This window comes from Physella acuta, unplaced genomic scaffold (genome assembly GCF_028476545.2).
Source record: "Physella acuta isolate Inbredline_101_S28 unplaced genomic scaffold, ASM2847654v3 ptg000195l, whole genome shotgun sequence".
In the NCBI taxonomy this organism is placed as follows: Eukaryota; Metazoa; Mollusca; class Gastropoda; family Physidae; genus Physella; species Physella acuta.
This window is the reverse complement of record NW_026731714.1, coordinates 358,243-376,594: the sequence shown is the minus strand read 5'-3', so window position 1 is coordinate 376,594 and position 18,352 is coordinate 358,243. Positions and strand designations below refer to the sequence as shown.

At 36.1% G+C, this 18,352-nt stretch overlaps 1 protein-coding gene and 2 non-coding genes across 4 annotated transcripts; all 3 read left to right on the top strand.

Moving 5' to 3' along the window:
• The first annotated feature begins 7,009 nt into the window (after positions 1 to 7,009).
• Positions 7,010 to 18,326, top strand: LOC131936892 (methenyltetrahydrofolate synthase domain-containing protein). 2 transcript variants are annotated; one of them, XM_059293990.1, is made up of 14 exons: positions 7,010 to 7,251; positions 12,406 to 12,635; positions 12,783 to 13,000; positions 13,220 to 13,249; positions 13,463 to 13,576; positions 13,703 to 13,793; positions 13,934 to 14,070; positions 14,348 to 14,473; positions 14,680 to 14,858; positions 15,069 to 15,305; positions 15,391 to 15,521; positions 15,679 to 15,923; positions 16,032 to 16,135; positions 16,246 to 18,326. In XM_059293990.1, exons 2-14 carry the CDS (start codon positions 12,482 to 12,484, stop codon positions 16,247 to 16,249), a joined length of 1,770 nt encoding a protein of 589 aa, XP_059149973.1. In that variant the 5' UTR covers positions 7,010 to 7,251; positions 12,406 to 12,481; the 3' UTR covers positions 16,250 to 18,326. The 2 variants fall into 2 exon arrangements, with proteins under 2 accessions (XP_059149973.1, XP_059149974.1); XM_059293991.1 differs by lacking the exon at positions 7,010 to 7,251 and adding an exon at positions 8,061 to 8,148.
• On the top strand, positions 14,212 to 14,278 carry LOC131936922 (small nucleolar RNA SNORD82). Its single transcript, XR_009386123.1, has one exon. It is a non-coding gene; the product is annotated as a small nucleolar RNA SNORD82 (small nucleolar RNA).
• On the top strand, positions 14,882 to 14,948 carry LOC131936921 (small nucleolar RNA SNORD82). The gene has a single exon (XR_009386122.1). It is a non-coding gene; the product is annotated as a small nucleolar RNA SNORD82 (small nucleolar RNA).
• Positions 18,327 to 18,352: the final 26 nt, after the last annotated feature.

Below are 18,352 nucleotides of genomic sequence, written 5' to 3'. Positions count from 1 at the left end.
AATGGAACAGCCGTGCTGGCGTTTCTGTTCGAGAGTAAGGTTTAGAATATTGGCCTGCAGCCCGATGGAAATTGCAAATGTCGCCAGCACAGAAACGCAAGGCAGAGACTGCGTGATTAGACATGGTGACGTGGAAAGAAAATAATATGAATTTTAATTAGTGTTGCGTCATCATCACCTCTACGCGTCTTGACCCGAGACGGTCAGGTTCGGTCATGTTGGCCGAGTTTGTCAAAGTGGCGATTATGTAGCCCGTTCGTTAGTTAGTAAAAAATGGCTATTTGTGGTTCGTTAATTCGTTGTTTGTGTGTAGGCAAAACACAATGGGTTTTTTTTCGCGCAGTTTGTCTAGCTCAAAATCTTTATTGCCCATTAATTTTTTCATGGTCGAGTGACCCATTATAATTTATGATTGCACTTTTGTCAAAGTGATAGCCTATTAGCTTGCTGGTGTGTTTGTAAATATGTTATTTGGGTAGCTCAGTGGTTGTCATTTGAAGATTGAGGCGTAGACCGGAAGTTGTCGTATTTACAGAGCGTTGATAACCTCCTTGAACCCCCCCCCCCTACAGCACAGCCTCCTTATCACGGTCCATAATTCTCATGTAGCCGTATGTTTTGTTGATGTGATTCTGGCCCATACATTTTGGCTCACACATTACACCATTAGTATTGGTGCCACCTGGTGCCGTAATTCAAATCAGGGCGGCACCATAACCTCAGAATATCATTTTAGTTCCACCCCACAACACACACACACACCAAGCGCTTTACCATTCCACCACGTCATCCCATCACTTATATTATCATAGATGCCTTTTTTTTTTTAAACAAGCATTTTCAAAAGATCGCGAATCCAAAGATTGTTTTAATGGAAGAGCATGCCACAAAAGTATGGTGGACACGATTAAATAGCCAATCAAAACTTTGTTTTAATATTACTGCGGAGTGAAAACTTTGAATACTAATTCGCTGTAAACAAAAATGTAACCGCTATGTGGGAATTTTTTTTAAGAGTAACCGCAGATTTATTATATTTTTAAAAATTATCTTATATTTAATAAAAATTGTATTATTTTCTTCTTTTTAGTGCATTTATAAAATCTTGTAATTATAAACGTTTTTATGTATTTATTATTTTTTAAGTATCGTTTCGGTATAAGCACAATTTTATCTTTTAAAAAATCGTAAAAAGTTATAAATTTCTTGAGACTTTTATTTTAAAACATTGAGTTACTTAAAATGTTCACTTTCTTAAAATATAAATTATTTAGCTTCTAAAATATTGCACTTCTAAAAATATTAAAACTATTCAAATATTAAATTTTTGAAGATATTAAATTATTAAATGTTAATGTTATCTTGTCTTAAGTGCAATTTTATTTATAAAACAATTTCAAAATGGACACAAATGCGTTTTTCGCCTATGTCAACAAGAATGATCTGTTGTCTGACACATCAGATGTTATGATGGACAAATGTTTCTCGCTAGACAGCCGATGTTGTGACATTTGTTGTACAACATTAGCTCTTGTGGACCTTGTTGTGGGGTTCTGCTGGGGATAAACACCGATCTGATGAACCTTGTAGGGTTCTGCTGGGGGTAACCAATGATCTGATGAACTTGTTATGGGGTTCTAAAGGGGGTAACCAACAAACTCATCTCCACAAACTGCGGCGACGTCCCAAGCTAGCTAGCTGTGTTTATATGTAGCATTCGTATGTTAGCCTACATAGCATACTCTCGTATAACGTATAACTCGTATGTTATGCAATACTCTTTGATGTTATGTCACATGTTCTCGTACTACGTGGCATACTCTTATGTAATGCGACACGTCCTAGTATTACAAAGTATACTCTTATGTTTAGTCACACGCATATTATGTAACACGTATGTAAAGCGTCCTATAATATAATTTTATGTTATGTAACACACTGCTGCTATGTTATGTTATTTAACACATTTCTATGTTATGTAACACATTGCTGTTATGTTATGTAACACACTATTCCATAATGCACCACGTCATCATATTATGTAAGACATTGTTATGCTATGCCACACGTGTTCGTGTTATGTAACACTCAGAACTGTTTACTCTGTGTATGTTCGACCCCCTTTCATATCAGTCTCATTCCTTCTGACTCCTACAAACCCTGAAAGTTTGTGATACCCCGACTCTTACACTCTCTGAAAGTCTGATGTCTTCTGACTCCTACACTCTCTGAAAGTCTGATACCTTCTGACTCCTACACTCTCTGAAAGTCTGATTCCTTCTGACTCCTACACGCTCTGAAAGTCTGATGTCTTCTGACTCCTACACGCTCTGAAAGTCTGATGTCTTCTGACTCCTACACGCATGGAATGATTAATGTGATATTTCCATGTGGCATTTTTTGGAAACATCCATTTAAACAAATCATGTAACAATGTGGTACTACAAAAAGTGTTTTTTCGTTACATTATGGTGTACTACAATTGTTGCACTTGCATAGAGAAACAGTTGTGAACACAAGAACTGACTTTAAATAAAACGAAAGTAGTCACACCCAATAAAGAACACCCAATATAAAACAAAACAAAACAATGATTAACTCCCAATATTCCTTTATGCGCAATTTTATACGTACACGGTCCTTAAACTCTAGTCATATATATATATATATATATATATATATATATATATATATATATATATATATATATATATATATATATATATATATATATATATATATATATATATATATATATCCCGCGTGTATGTAATATAATGACCAATAATAAAGCACCGGAATGCTCTTGGCGCAGCAGATTTCAGATTAACAATAGGATCACGTGACATGAGCAATATCCACCAGCAGAGAAAGTGTTTTGATTTGGTCCAGGAATCAATATGGCCGCTGGGTTAAGCTGTTAGCTCAGCGTCTTAGCCGCTGACGGCAGATGTTCAAGTCTTTTTTTGAACAACGGTCGTGGAGAAAGGATGAGTGATTTGTTAGAGGCGGCTCCTGTGGAAGAGCGTGATGGCGCCGGACATGGGGCGTTTTAGTTCAGGCGATACTATGGTGTGAGCAGTTTTAAACAGGGGATATAAATTGTGTGAAACATTAATGAGGGGAGATAAATTGTGTGAACCATTAAACAGGGGAGATAAATTGTGTGAAACATGGGGAGATAAATTGTGTGAAACATTTAAACAGGTTAGATAAATTGTGTGAACCATTAAAACAAGGGAGATAAATTTGTGTGAACCATTAAACAGGGGAGATAAATTGTGTGAAACATTTAACAGGGGAGATAAATTGTGTGAAAAATTAATGAGGGGAAATAAATTGTGTGAAACATTAATGAGGGAAGATAAATTGTGTGAACCATTAAACAGGGGAGATAAATTGTGTGAATCATTAAACAGGGGAGATCAAATTGTGTGAACCATTAAACAGGGGAGATAAATTGTGTGAAACATTTAACAGGGGAGATAAATTGTGTGAAACATTAATGAGGGGAGATAAATTGTGTGAAACATTAATGAGGGAAGATAAATTGTGTGAACCATTAAACAGGGGAGATAAATTGTGTGAAACATTAATGAGGGGAGATAAATTGTGTGAACCATTAAACAGGGGAGATAAATTGTGTGAAACATGGGGAGATAAATTGTGTGAAACATTAAAACAGGGGAGATAAATTGTGTGAAACATTAAAACAGGGGAGTTAACAGGGGAGATAAATTGTGTGAACCATTAAACAGGGGAGATAAATTGTGTGAAACATTAAACAGGAGAGATAAATTGTGTGAATCATCAAACAGGAACGATACTGTTGCGTGAACAATTAAACACTTGACTAAATCGTGTGATGCTCCTGGGGAGCTAAGGGCTACAGCTACACCTCTCTAGAGGACAAGGTTTTTTGGGGCTCTCTTTGGATTCACGCAAGTCCGCAGCCCTTGCTTCCATTGAATGGTGGAACAAGGGAGATACAATTGTATGAACAAGGGAGATAAAATAGTGTGAACTATGGAACAAGGGAGATACAATTGTGCGAACAATTAAACAGGGGTGATAATTTAGATTGAGCAGTGAAGCGCGCACGATAACACTGTGTGTGCCCCATAAAACATGCACAATAAAACGCCTTCACATACTCTCTAAAACATTCTGCTTACTATGGAAATATCCATCGATTTCACTGTTGAACAACGCATACCGAAAACGAAAGTGAATTTTTAAAATCTTTTTTTTTTTCTTTAAACCAACCGTTTCGACTTAAAACCCACTGTGTTGTTGGGCTGATTAGTAACGTCAGCATAAGTTTAGCGAGTTAAGTAACAAAAATATGTCAGTTGCATCTAATATTAAACGATACAAAAATGGCGGTAGTGATCTGACGGTAAATTCGCGAGATATACAGCGAATTATACAGAGATATACAGAGATGTAGCAAAACTCAAAATAAGAAAACATGGTCTGGGTCAACGAATCGTAGTTAGTAGAGTGTGTACGGGGGGACGGAGTGGTCTAGCGGTAGAGAGCTGGACTGTTAACCCGTAAGTCTCGAGTTTAAATCCGGGCTCAAGTCAGTAGACCGTCCCTGAGTCTACCAAACTCTGATGGGAAAGTAAAGGCGGCTAGGCATAGTGTTGACCACACTATCCCTTCATATGCCGAGGTCACAGAAACAAGTTAACTCTGCTTCACTTGCCCCATAGACCGTTAGTTTGAAAGGGAACTTAATTAACTTTACTATAGTGTGTACGCTACTGTGTTTTGACTTGTACTGTTTAAAGTGACTCAAGTGGAGTCAACTAGGCTGCCAGATAAACCTAATTGGCCAGGTAATGTTCGGGTTCCCCGGTCAACTTGTCTGCCCTATGTATGTGAACTGCATCACCTGTATGGTCCAGTAGCGTAGCGAGGGGGGGGGGGGGCAGGGGGGGACATATGTCCCCGGGCGCCGACCTTGGGGGCGCCAAAATGGGTTGGAAAAATAAATTGAAAGGTTAAGGGGGGTGCAAATCGAAAGTTTGAGGGGGGGGGTGCAAATCGAAAAGTTTGTCCCCGGGCGCCGGGAAGGGTCGCTACGCCTCTGGTATGGTCAACTTGTCTGCCCGATGAAATGTGAACTGCATGACCTGTGATACGAAGGCCAGGTATGGTCAACTTGAGGCCATTACGTTTCTCTTATCGCGATCAGTGGGTGGTCTCATCTTTAGTCCGGCCCGTGGAGTGGTGGGTAAAATGTGGTAACGGTGGTAGGCATCACGTGATTATAGTGGGGGTAGCTTGAACATAGGCATCACGTGATTAGGGTGGGGTAGCTTGAACATAGGCATCACGTGATTAGGTTGGGGTAGCTTGAACATAGGCATCACGTGATTAGGTTGGGGTAGCTTGAACATAGGCATCACGTGATTAGGGTGGGGGTAGCTTGGACGTAGGAATCACGTGATTAGGTTGGGGTAGCTTGAACATAGGCATCACGTGATTAGGGTGGGGGTAGCTTGGACGTAGGAGTCACGTGATTAGGTTGGGGTAGCTTGAACATAGGCATCACGTGATTAGGTTGGGGTAGCTTGAACATAGGCATCACGTGATTAAGGGTCTAATTTTAAAAATACGTTTCTTATCATTCCTGTGTCAAAAAGCCATGTCGTAGTTTTAAAACTTTGCCTGTCTGTATGCGTGTCACTAGCTGCTAGGAGAAAGTATTACATAACACCGGGCTGTTAGGCTAAAGTATTACATAATACCGGGCTGTTAGGATAAAGTATTACATAATACCGGGCTGTTAGGATAAAGTATTACATAACTTAAGAAAGTGTTATTGTTACGCAACAAAAACAAACCAACCAATGGTGTGGATTTAGAATCAAGTTTTCGTTATAACAAAAATGTTTTATATTTATATTTACATTCTTGACCCACCGCCTGTCGTATATATATATATATATATATATATATATATAAATATATATATATATATATATATATATATATATATATATATATATATATATATATATATATATATATATATATAAATGGTCCAAATATTTCCTTATATTGTGTAAAAAAAATGAAGGCTTTGGGGTTCCATTTGTCTCTCCCTGAAGATACTGGTTGATGCTGATATGTCCTACCCAGTGATGCTGTTTGATGCTGATATGTCCTACCCAGTGATGCTGTTTGATGCTGATATGTCCTACCCAGTGATGCTGTTTGATGCTGATATGTCCTACCCAGTGATGCTGATATGTCTTACCCGGTGATGCTGATATGTCCTACCCTGTGATGCTGATATGTCCTACCCTGTGATGCTGATGGATGCAGATACGCCCTACCCAGCCCCATCACCCCCTCTTCATTTCCTACAGCCGAGGGATGGCAGGTCTTCTGTCTGATGTCGTTGTTGCCTTTTAATAGTGGTTTCCGGCAAAGGAGTACTTTGAAAGCAGCTATTTATGGTTTTAACTTTTATCATGGTCAGATTGAAACAGTTTGCTCTTTTTTATTTCATTCAAAATTATAGACTATGTTATAATGTTATATACTGGATTAGTAGATAAAACCACATTTAGGTAAAGAGAGAGAGAGAGAGAGAGTGATGCCAATATTATGTACGCCTTTTATTATGTTTCCAGATTCGTTAGTAAAGATCTGCAGAAATAAAGTATTTCGGTAGGCCGATTCGGGCTGATTTATTTTCCTGTGTGCGGTGTATGCATTTAAAAAAAAAAGCATTGTTACTGTTAAATGTATCTTTAAAGGAGCCTAACCTTGCCTAGTTTAGATGCAACTAGATAGATTCTCACCTGCACTTACGGTGACAAATTCGCGACTCTACCTGAGATGTTCGACTGTTGTCAAAATTGCACACCAAACATATCAGAAAGTTAGCAAGAGGAAAAAGCCGGACACTTAAAATTTATTTTCTTCAGGAACAAATTAAAGTGCGCTATTAATGAACACTTGGTGCATCATTATGACGTCAGGTGCCCTAGAAACGCATCAACGTCACGGTTTCATGGACTAAAATTTGAACAGTAAAGGACAGTCAAACGAAAAAGAATTCAACAGTTTATACCCGTGCTGCGACCATTTTCAAACTTGGACGTACATATGCATCTGTAGCCAAGTTTTCCTTTTAACTTCTGACAAGATTTTAAAAAATATTCAAATCGGTTCTGATTATGGTGAGGAGAGGGACTTTGTAACTGAACTGAGAATACACCAAGGCACCAGGTATTTACCTCTAAATACATAGTCTATTTAGATATGTAGAATCTATATTTAATAAAAATAATAAGGCTTTGCAAGTATAAATGCAAGCGGAACGTTTGAAACCTTGGGAACAAAATTGATAATTTGTTATTTTGAGTAAAATAAAACTGTAGAAATTTAAATACACTTGAAATCTAGATACCTAGTCTAGTACTAGATCTAGATTAGATCCAAATATAGCAGCTAAATTTACATCTATTAATATAGTAGCATTTATAATATTTGGTCAATTTGGATGTAAGGCAGAGAAGTATAGCTTGTAAGCAGGGCTTAGAGTGGACTATAGACTATAATTCTAGATCTACAGGAGCCTATCTATTCTAGATCTATATTAGATCTAGATCTATGTAGCCTATTCATCATAATATAAATCGAATTAATTTAAAAATATTGTTAAAACATGACATCACAATGCAGTCCTAATTTTCTGATTCGTTGCTGGTATTGTAAACTGTCAAAGTGGTAATACAACCTTGAACAAAGGGCCCATAGCAAAAGACATTAAAAAAAACCATTTGATTATTCGAAAGTGACTCTGCTTTCTGTTAATATGCAATAACATGATCCTATTTTAAAATTATTACTAACGTGAGTTATGGTCTTTCAAATGTTTTGTTGTTAAAATGTATAGTTTTATCGGTACGCGCATAATATAGAAATCTACAGTTTACACCCCCTCCCTTATGTTGCAAATTAAAATCTTTGCCTCGGCCTGTTAGCCTATACAGTTTTTAAAAAACTTAAGTTGATATTTCGTTTTTCGTTTAGAACAAAATCCCTTGTTCCGATCACTCCATATTTTCTAAATTGTAAACCTACTAACGTGGCCGCGACCGTCAAGTCACTTCTCCACGCTAAGTATGACTTTTTATACCTTAAAATAATCAACTTAGCACGTTTATTTTGTGGTTGTTAACGTTTGCACTTGCATAAGTATAAGATCTAAAGCATGGTGCTACTATTTTGATTCTATTAGATCCATAATTTATCGACCGAGCAGTTGTAACTTGTCTAGTATTGCACAACTCGACACGCGTAGACCAGAAACTGGTACGCCGTACACAGAAAGGAAACAGTAACGTGGGCGGCGTGCCGGTGGTAGATTCTAAATCTAGGATCTAGATCTACCAATAATGATTAGATCTAGATCTAGATTTAGAATCTCGTCTTGTACTGTTCTAAAAATTTAAAATTTGGATGAAACTTAGGCGTAACATTTAAAATTAGAATAGATCAAAGCTGGATTTTAGAATCTAGAGTAAAGTTCCACGCGCGGTCACACATAGCGAACTCCCGACTTTCATCGGGCGCTATTTTGTAACCGTTTAACACAGAAACAAACCCAAAGTACTATATTATTCCTCTGCCTTTCTACTCTTAATATGTATCAATCATTTTATATTCCTACGCATTGAATTTGAGATATTCATGTTTTAGTGACGTGCTACTTGCGATATTTTTTTCCCCTCTTTTTTTTTCCCTGCGGCCATCTGAACCGGCTTGCGTAACGATCGTGTTTTATACGTTTTAATCCTAGTTTAATAAATAAAATAAATATTTTACACTTTTAAACGTGTTGTTGATTGTATTATTAATTAAAAGATTTCAAAACCAAATTAAAAACATGTTAATTAAATTAATTAACGACATTAAAAGTTGACCCAGTGATGACTCAAGGGACGCAACTATAATAATCATAACAAAGGGACGTAACAACCACTGACAAGACATAACGTAACATTTGCTTAGATATGCTTGTATGTAGAGACACAAACTAGATTTAGAAGAAGTAGATGATCGAAATAATTTAAAACAGCAGAAAAAAATAGAAATTATACAGATTCTATGCTTAGCTTGAAATGTAGAGCATCTAGAACTAGGCTAGTCTAGCTCAAGTCGTTGGTTACGCAGCGCGGTGAAACCACCCAAATCGACACCCAAGCTGCGGCCACCCCTATTCACCTATCAGGTTGCTTTATTAGCCTAATCTATCGTATGTACAGTGTCCCGCACATATTGTAGAAGCTATTTATAGTTAACCTAGTTATAAAAAGCTTTGATTGGTTGGTTTATTCATCTCATCCGGGACCTAGTGTTTTTCATACGGGGAACTAGAATCGCCTTCGACGTCATACCTCGAAACTTTAAAATTTAAAAACTCGACTTCCAGGAGGAGAAAAACAAAAGAATTTGACCTGGATATATTTAGAAATGGACAGGTTTACAGCAGATATCGGTAGTTTCGTATAAAACATCAAAACAAATATTGTACTAAGCGATAAACAGGCGATGACCGCACCGGTGTTTTAACCGCGCGTGGAACTTTACTCTATTTCTAGATCAACTCTACTTCTGCCAGTTCCAAACAACCATTAGCCTACTTGAGACTTTAGGCCATAACTCAATTTTGTAACTTTCACTTTGACAGAGTGATAACCAAAGCATAGACTCTCCAGCCAAAGAATTTAAATATTTATTCACCTATTTTTTTCCTTAAATATATGCCCCTGAAACAAGTCCTGGTTGCAAACAAAAATGTCCCTCACGACTGCCCCAGAAACATGATTTTTGGCATAGTGTTTCAATTTCAGTTCATTTTAATAAGACAGTAGATCTAGATCTATGTCAGGAATGATGCTGTGCTTGCCACGGTGACATTAATTGCCGTCTACATGTCAGGTTGCTTCCTATTGCTCAAATACCTAGGCCTACTGATTTAATTACTTAAAATTTGACATGAATGGACTAATGTATGCACATAAAATCTAGATCTAGTTACTATTACTAACAAATAACAGCACAATTGCTATTTAAAGTGAGAGTTATACTGGTGTTAGTAGGTTGACACGTTGTTGGTGTAGGCAGAGTTACTCAGACTAGTCTTGTCTTAGATCTAGCTACATCTACTTCACTATACATCTAGACCCTAGCTAGGATCTAAATTCAATTTATAATCTAGAAAAAAATAACTAGATCTAGAATCTACTATTCGTTATAAGTAGACCCAATTAGTTTAGATTAAACTAAACATAGGCTAAGACATTAAATATTGAGGCTAACTGAATTGCTATTTGCCTATTAGGTCTAGATTTCTAGTCTTGTCTTACAGCTGAAGAGCAGAAATGACCTCTTGAACTTGGACCTTTTGTGATAAACACAGCTGGTATCCCATGTTAAAAATTAGGCCTAAAAGACTTAAGAAATCGTATGGAAGATTTTCCTTGTGATAAATCTGTGACTTGGGTTTTTAATTAAGAAATAAAGTAGATACTGACTTTCATTAGGCCTAAATTTTAATTTATAGGGGCTATAGGCCTAATTCCTAATTTAACCTGTCTTATACTATTGCAAGGTAGGCCTATAAGTTAACAAAACAGTTTTAAAAACTAATCAATTCATGGCTCCTGAAAATAGCAAAAGCAGTGTCACTACAAATTTTACATGGCAGTAAATAGTAGACCCTCTATATATCTAGGCCTACTATGGAAGCCTGATGTTTATTTTGGTTTCCTGTGTATTTTATCATGATGTGTCAGACAGCCTATGCCTACATACCTATTTAGGCCTATAATAAATCAAATTGTTTTAGGCCTAACTCGCCTTCTATTTCATTTTGTAAACTAATCAAAGTAAAAGTATCAAATGATTTAGGACTATATAAATAGTAAAGATTCCTCTTTAGACCTAGCGATCTATGAAGGGATGTGTGGTCAACACTTTGCCAGCCAGGCCTACATGTTTAGTAAAAAATAAAGGAGCCTTTTTTATACAATAAATAGGCCTATGAGTAGATATTCAAAATATTTTAGAGACCTAAATATGTTAGTTAGACCTATAGCTTCAGTTTTACAGAGAACAAATAGCTTTTCTTAATTTTGGATTAACTGCATGGACATTTTATTTTTTGCAGATTGTGAATAACCTTACAAAACTTAAAAACTAGTGGGGTTAGAGGTCACCTGACAAAAATGGACCCTACTGTTTCACTGAAGTTCCTTATTTAATAACACTAAGCCGCCTGCTTGAAAGAATTTCAGTTGCGTGTTATGATTTGCTTATTAATATTAGTCTGGGCAGTCAGCTTTTGAATATTATTTGTACAGAACTTAAAGAAATATTTATTTTAGTTTGCCAACAATTTTTGGTTTTATCATTTTGTATTTTAGTACTATGTGAAATATAAAGTGATTCTTTATAGGTCTAGGCTTCATATTTTTGCAAAATGCATTATAAATATATGTGTAGTCAGTTCAGGCCTGAAATTCTTTTCATATAATGCATTGTGCTATGGAGAGGAAAGAAATTTAAAATTTAGTAAGACCACCTACAAACACAGATTTTGCATATGATGATGATAAATGGGACGTAATACTGAAATAAATGTTGCTTCATTTATCTGATGCATAAGCCTCCAAGGCCTAATTCTTTTAGCCGATAAGTCCACTTGTTAAATATTTGTTCTAATTTTAGTAAGGTAACACTCTTTCTGGCAGTAGATTGTTTGATTGATGTTTTTAGCTACTTAAAGTTTTTTTAAGCAATTCGAGTGAGCTATTGATGTGATACTGATACCTGCTAAATAATTTTGGGTAAATCTTTAATACAGCATAACCAGGTCTAATAGATTTTTTTCAGAAACTTAACAGTACAGATCCATTTTTTTATAGTAGGTCCTGAACTTTGGTTCACTTCACTCTGAACTTGCACAAAACTAATAGTACTTATCTTGTCTTCTCCCTAATAATGCTATTACAAGTAGGCTTATTGGATCACTTATCTACTTATTTCGTAAGTTGAGCACATATATTTTCTAAACCTGTATAGTAGGTGAGGAATTATGGTAGAGCCATGTGACTGCTAACCTGTAAATTTTGAGTTTGAATAATGTCCCTGACCAACCAGCTGTGATGGGTTTCTGACTGTTAGGGAAATTGCAGGCGGTTGGGCATAGTGCTGGCCACTTTATTCCTTAACAGAAACTATCAATAAATGTGCTAAAGTTTCAATGCATTTTTTGAGAATAATCATAATGGTGGCTAATTAGCTTATAAAAGGTAACTTGCTATAAGAAATGGAAATAACATAACATAGTACTTACATGCAATTTTTTTTCAGAAAAGAAGTGCCCAGAAATCTCTCCAACTGGTGGAGACGCAGACTGTGGCTGAATATAAGCACCTGAGTTAAAAGCATGGAGAATAATAATGCTATTGCTGCACAAGGCCCAGATGATGAGGCCAAAATTGAAAACGTAAAGCCGACTGCTGATGAAGAGTCCCCAGACAAGGATCGTGGAAATCGTCAGCGTAGACGTCCATTTCGCCGTGAAATACATCCTGAAGATGGTTTGTTGGCTAATTTCATTTAGCTGTAGGACATTTTTTAAATGCAATTTAATTTGTTGCTAGCTTGGCCATTATGATTCTGTGATAATGAAAATAATTTTTAATATCCTGTTGAGAATCTTCGTTAAAATCATTTTACTTTATTAGAAACTGGAAAATGGGCCATTAGACGCAAGATTTGGGATTATTTGGAAGAAAATAATCTGGTGAATGTACCAAGACCCTGCCATTACCGCATACCTAATTTCGAGGGGGCTTCTGCTGCTAATGACAAACTACTTCAACTTGAAGCATTCAAGAAAGCAAAGACTGTTAAGGTTAATCCTGATAAACCACAGGAGCAAGCAAGGTTTTTAGTGTTGGAGGTATGTGTACCTAACATTTCCATACAAATTTAAATATTGAGTTAAAAGTAAATTGTATTTAAGAATGTACTGTACATTCCCAAAATAAATTTTTCATTTATTTTCAAATTATTCATTGTTAGGTTTGGTTTCATAAAGCTTTGAGTTGTCAGTTACTGAATTTACAGAAAAAATTCTTATTGTTCATATTGTTTTGAGTGTTATTTTTTATTTTCTTAGGCTGGAAAAGAACTTGTTCTGCTGAATCAGGTATTTAATAAGCATTGAATCTTATTGATTAGCCATACTCACACGTTTTTTAATGCTAGATCACTGTTGGGTTTAACAAGACATTTTAATAGTGTCTTGCATGCTATTTTTAAAGATGCAGGTTTTAAGTGGCTATTTTTTTCATTATTTTTTAAACTTTTATTTTACCAGCTGCTATGTATTTGTTAAAGCGTATAATTCTGTTTTTGATAGACACAGCGTAATTTGATGGTGCCCACACCACAACTAAGAACTGGTCTCTTGAATAGAGTTGTCCCCCCAGAGGGATCTGATAAGGAAAAGCTTCGCCACTGCTGTACTTCTCAGGTAAGATATAATTGGTTAATTTAATTTACTGCTGTACTTCTCAGGTAAGATATAATAGGTTAATTTAATTTATAACAATAACTGATTTTTTATTGCACATTTAATTTAAAAACATTTTGTTTCAAGGGAGTTAAAGAAAACAGTAAAGAGATTGGTCTGGATGAAAAAGTCAAGATTGATTTGATTATTGTTGGCAGTGTGGCAGTTTCTAGAAAGGGTAGGCATATCAAGCTAATATTGTACAACTAAATCTGTCAATTAGTCTTATTATCTTGTAAGACCAGTCCTAATTGCTTGCACTGTCATGTTTTTACATTATTGAAATTTGGTTTTTGTATAAATGAAATTGTTTTTAAGGTTATCGTATTGGCAAGGGTAAGGGATTTGCTGACTTGGAATATTCAATGATGAGAACCATGGGTGCAATTGATGCCAACACTGTTGTCGTCACTTCTGTCCATGACTCTCAAGTAGTGGATATCCCTGAGGAATTGGTATGTTGGACCTATCTGCATACATTCTCTTTTCCATTTGAACAAAGTCAATAATTTTTACTCATAATCTAATATACATTGTGCCAGTTTTACATTTCAGTATCAGATGTAATAATTTTTTATTATCATTGTAAACTTACAAGTGCAAATGATGATATAAATGGGACGTAATACTGATACTATTTGTTGATTCATTAATCTGATGCACTTGTTTTTTTTCTTTCGGTGCCAACTTTTTAAAAGTTTGTGTCTTAAAACATACTTGCACTTCATTTAGGTTGATGAACATGATATGACTGTGGATTTCATTTTGACACCAAATGAACTTATTGAAACTAAGAACAGTAGAGTCAAGCCAACAGGGGTCATTTGGAGTCACCTTGAAGTCAACAAATTCTTTCAGGTTTGTTGAATTTCTAGTGCCATTTAAAAACCAAACTTGTTTTTGCATATGATGATGATAAATGGGACGTAATACTGAAATAATTGTTGATTCATTTATCTGATGCATAGTAAAAAAATGTTTTGCATCTTAATGTTGCAATATATAATTTAGCTTCTAATTTGGTGGGTACTATTGTTCTCTAGCCATTTTAAAACTTTTAACAGATTCCTGTTCTGAAACAACTGCGTGACATTGAACGAGATGCAGGAAAGAATGTCTTTTTGAAGGGACAAGAAAATGAAGAGGATGATCCCTTAGAGAACGCAGAGCCACCGCGACCTCGTAGGTACAGACGTTTTGGTGGACAAGGTGGAGGATATAGAGGACGTGGAAGACCTTACAGGTGGTTACATTTTAGATTTTAGCTGTGCAAGTGATGAAGATAAATGGGACGTAATACTGAAATACATGGTGATTCATTTACCTGATGCACATTTTACTTGTTGGTTAGGTTCTACCAGTGCTTTGTTTGATACAGTTGTTAATTTTTAAAAATTAGTTTTATCAAACTGATATTTTAAAAGACGATAAACCTATATTTTAACTTTGCTAGGTACAGACGCGGAGGTGGTCGTCGTAGGGAGGGTGGAGATGACAGTAACAAAGAGAATATTGAAACTGGGGATGAGTCAGGTGCTGATGGAGACAATGATGGCAGAGGAAGGCGCAGGAACTATCGCAACAGAAGATTCCGTCGTGGTGGTAAACCTCGTGCCTCAGAGTCTGAACATAGTGATGGAGGTGGCGAAAGTGGCCAGGGAGATGGCGAAGACAAAAATCGTCAACGCCGGTGAGTACCTAGTTTGTAAAAACAAGTTTTCTCAAATCTGCTAATTGTCATTACATGTGTTGAAAACTGAATATAATTATTTTAGATTCCCTAACCGCCGTCGCTTCCAGCGCAGACGCCGCTATGATGGTGGTAGTCGAAGAGACAATCGTGCTGGTGGAGATCATTCTGGCAGTGATGGTGAGCAAAAGACATCTGGAGATGAAGAAGGTGAAAGTGAGTACTTTTTTTTTTCCTGCTCATGCTTTGTTGGTATGCTTTGTTTCTATAAAGTTAGATTGCATGAAGGAAAATATTTTTCTAAGCTAGCGAGAACAGCTTGAGAACCATTTCTTTTTCCTGAAGATGCATAGTTTCTTTCACTTATTTTCAGGCCGTCGTCCCCAGCGTCAAAGGTTCCGCACTAACCCTGATGCAATTGTATGGGTTGGAGGACTTTCTCGTCGCCTTCGTGTCAGTGAGCTGAAAACAGAATTGAGAGCTCTTAATGTCAACCCTCTTCGACTAGTGTGGCGTGGTGCTCGTGGATTTGCGTTCCTTCACTTTCAGACCACAGACACTGCTAAAGAAGCTGTAGATGTTCTGGGAGGCAAAGAATTGGATGGAAGAGAAGTCAAGGTAGGTCTGACAATATTTCTATGAGATATTCAAAAAATATTTTTTTATATAACAATAATTTGTTTTTGTAGTACGAAGCTCAAAAGATTTATCCTGACTTTTATTCAGGTTGAGATGGCCAACAATGACCGTCCACCTAGACGTAGGGGTGGAGATTCCCGTAGCGACAAAACAGACAACCAGTCCTCTGAACCTTTGGAAGGTGGGGATAGGTAAGTCTCATTCATTTAAACATAACTAAGCTTTTACTTTTCTAAAAATTTAAATCTATATTATTAATTTTGGACTGTTTAATTATGAATTGTTGTTGCTTACCTTGCAGGTAGGAGAGGATAGCACATGGGGATCTCTGGCGGTGTGTGACAAGAAACGACCTCGTCTTGTTTATTTTTCTTGTGTGTTTGTTGAGGTCAGCACAAACCGCCGCGGAAATGTATTTTTCCGTAGTCCTCACTTGCCTCCATGGGCGGAGGGGACCAGAGATAATGCAAGCGACCGACCAATTAGCCATAGACCTACAATTGTAATGACATGGACATTGGTGGTAGCACCTCGAGTTTGTTTGTTGGTAAATATAAAGCTATAAATGACGTATTCATTCAGTGGTTAATTCAATTGACGTTTCTCGTGTTTTTCTTAATGATTATAATGATTATGTACAAAGAGAAGAAAAAACTGATTAACCCTGTCCAGCTTTCACAGAGAGACAAAGACGCTACTCACTCGCAACTACTACTAATCACATTGTTGTCATTTAGAACTTTTTTTTTTTTAATGAAGGGCTAATTCAGATAAGGTTGACATTCTATAGAGACCTCTCGGCAACTGTCCCCCCCACACCCGCAGTCTTGTGCAATTGTTTTCTCAAGCAGCACCTAAATCACCAAGAGAATGTTTGAAGTTAAGGACTGTAGAATACTTTACAAGGCAGCACTTTGTTATTTCTTCTTGATCAATTTTCTAGTTTGATGAAAGTGTAAAAGATAGCTGGGGTTGAATCAGTGTGTCTATTAACTACTGTTTTAACTAATAGGTTACTTTAAAAAAACTAGGTAGTGTTTACAAAAGCAATATTTTAGAGGGGGGTTGATTTTAAATAGAAAAAAAATTGTTTTTGGGAGTATTTGACTGTTCAAAGGTTATTTTTGTAGAATACTTGGGCTGTCTCAAGAATTGGTGTATGCAAGATTCTTTCTTAATGTTATTTATTTTTTTTGTATGCATTTTTTAACCACGAATGTGATTATAGACATAATGTTTCTGCCAATAGTGAAGAAATTTTACTAGATGTATTTTCTTAACCTTTTAAAGAAAATGATAGCTAAAAAAGATGTGCCTGACTGTTAGACTGGATCCTGCCTATGCTTGTAGAGAGACATGAGCACTGACACTTGGCCAGTTGATCCAGTTGAATTTGTCAGCTGCCAGTTCAATATATTCTTTTGTACAGTTGTGTATAGTCAATTTTTTTTTACCTTGTGCATATCATTTTATAAAGATTATTTTTATAAACTAAAAGACTGTTGTCTATTGAAGTAAAATAAATTTCCCTGCTGAGGTCACAAGATTGTTAACATTCATCTTTTAAAAGTGGAAACAGAAAAATGCCTGAAAATAAAGAACAATGCCCTGTTTGAATCATTGAACTCATGAAATCATTGCTGGCATGCACGTAGATCCTCGGCTCGATTGTCTGGCCACTGAACACGTCAATTAACAATTTTTTATTTTCACATAGACTGCCATTATTTTTTCTGCATTTGATAAAGTTTGTGTTTTCTCTTTTTGTAACTAGCTGGCTGGGACGTACCTTTTTTCCTATTACAACATATTCAGTCATGCAGGCATAAAGAAAAGGCTTAGCTTTATAGACAGGAATGCTATTTTTCAGTTGTCAAATTATCTACCACCACCCCTCCCAATTTTAACTGTAAATTTTTTTTTTACATTTCCTGAATTGTAGATAACTTATTTTAATTTAAATGCATTTTGTCATGCATATGTTATGTATATTTATAATTTATTGCCCCCTCCCTTATAACTTAAACAAGCAAAGTTAACCAATTTGAATAAGGGTTGGTTTAACATTATGACTGCATGCATATGTTGGACAATTTCCTTGTTGTGTTTATTTAGATGGATCAAGTTGTAGGATCATAGCCCCATCATTTGGTGGTAGTTGTATTTGATGATTAGCTTTATTTTGTCATACATAGCATTTTTTAAAAACTTTGTCAAATTACAAATGCTTGTTTTCTGTTAACATACAGATTTTATTTTTTTAAATTTTTCGGCCTATTGTAGTGTGAGCCAAAATGGAGTTTTTCCTCAAATATTTCAAACATGCAGGACTTTATATGTATTGTTTGTTGAATTAATTAATAAATCTTTGTATTGTTCAAATCAGCTTGTTTGTTCTTATCTTAGGC

Excerpts from the sequence above, each read along its gene's own strand:
- LOC131936892 (XM_059293990.1), top strand. The coding sequence starts at position 12,482 with ATGGAGAATAATAATGCTATTGCTGCACAAGGCCCAGATGATGAGGCC. Across the intron at positions 13,250-13,462 it reads AACTTGTTCTGCTGAATCAG|ACACAGCGTAATTTGATGGT; the intron begins GTATTTAATAAG and ends TGTTTTTGATAG. Across the intron at positions 15,924-16,031 it reads TGGATGGAAGAGAAGTCAAG|GTTGAGATGGCCAACAATGA; the intron begins GTAGGTCTGACA and ends ACTTTTATTCAG.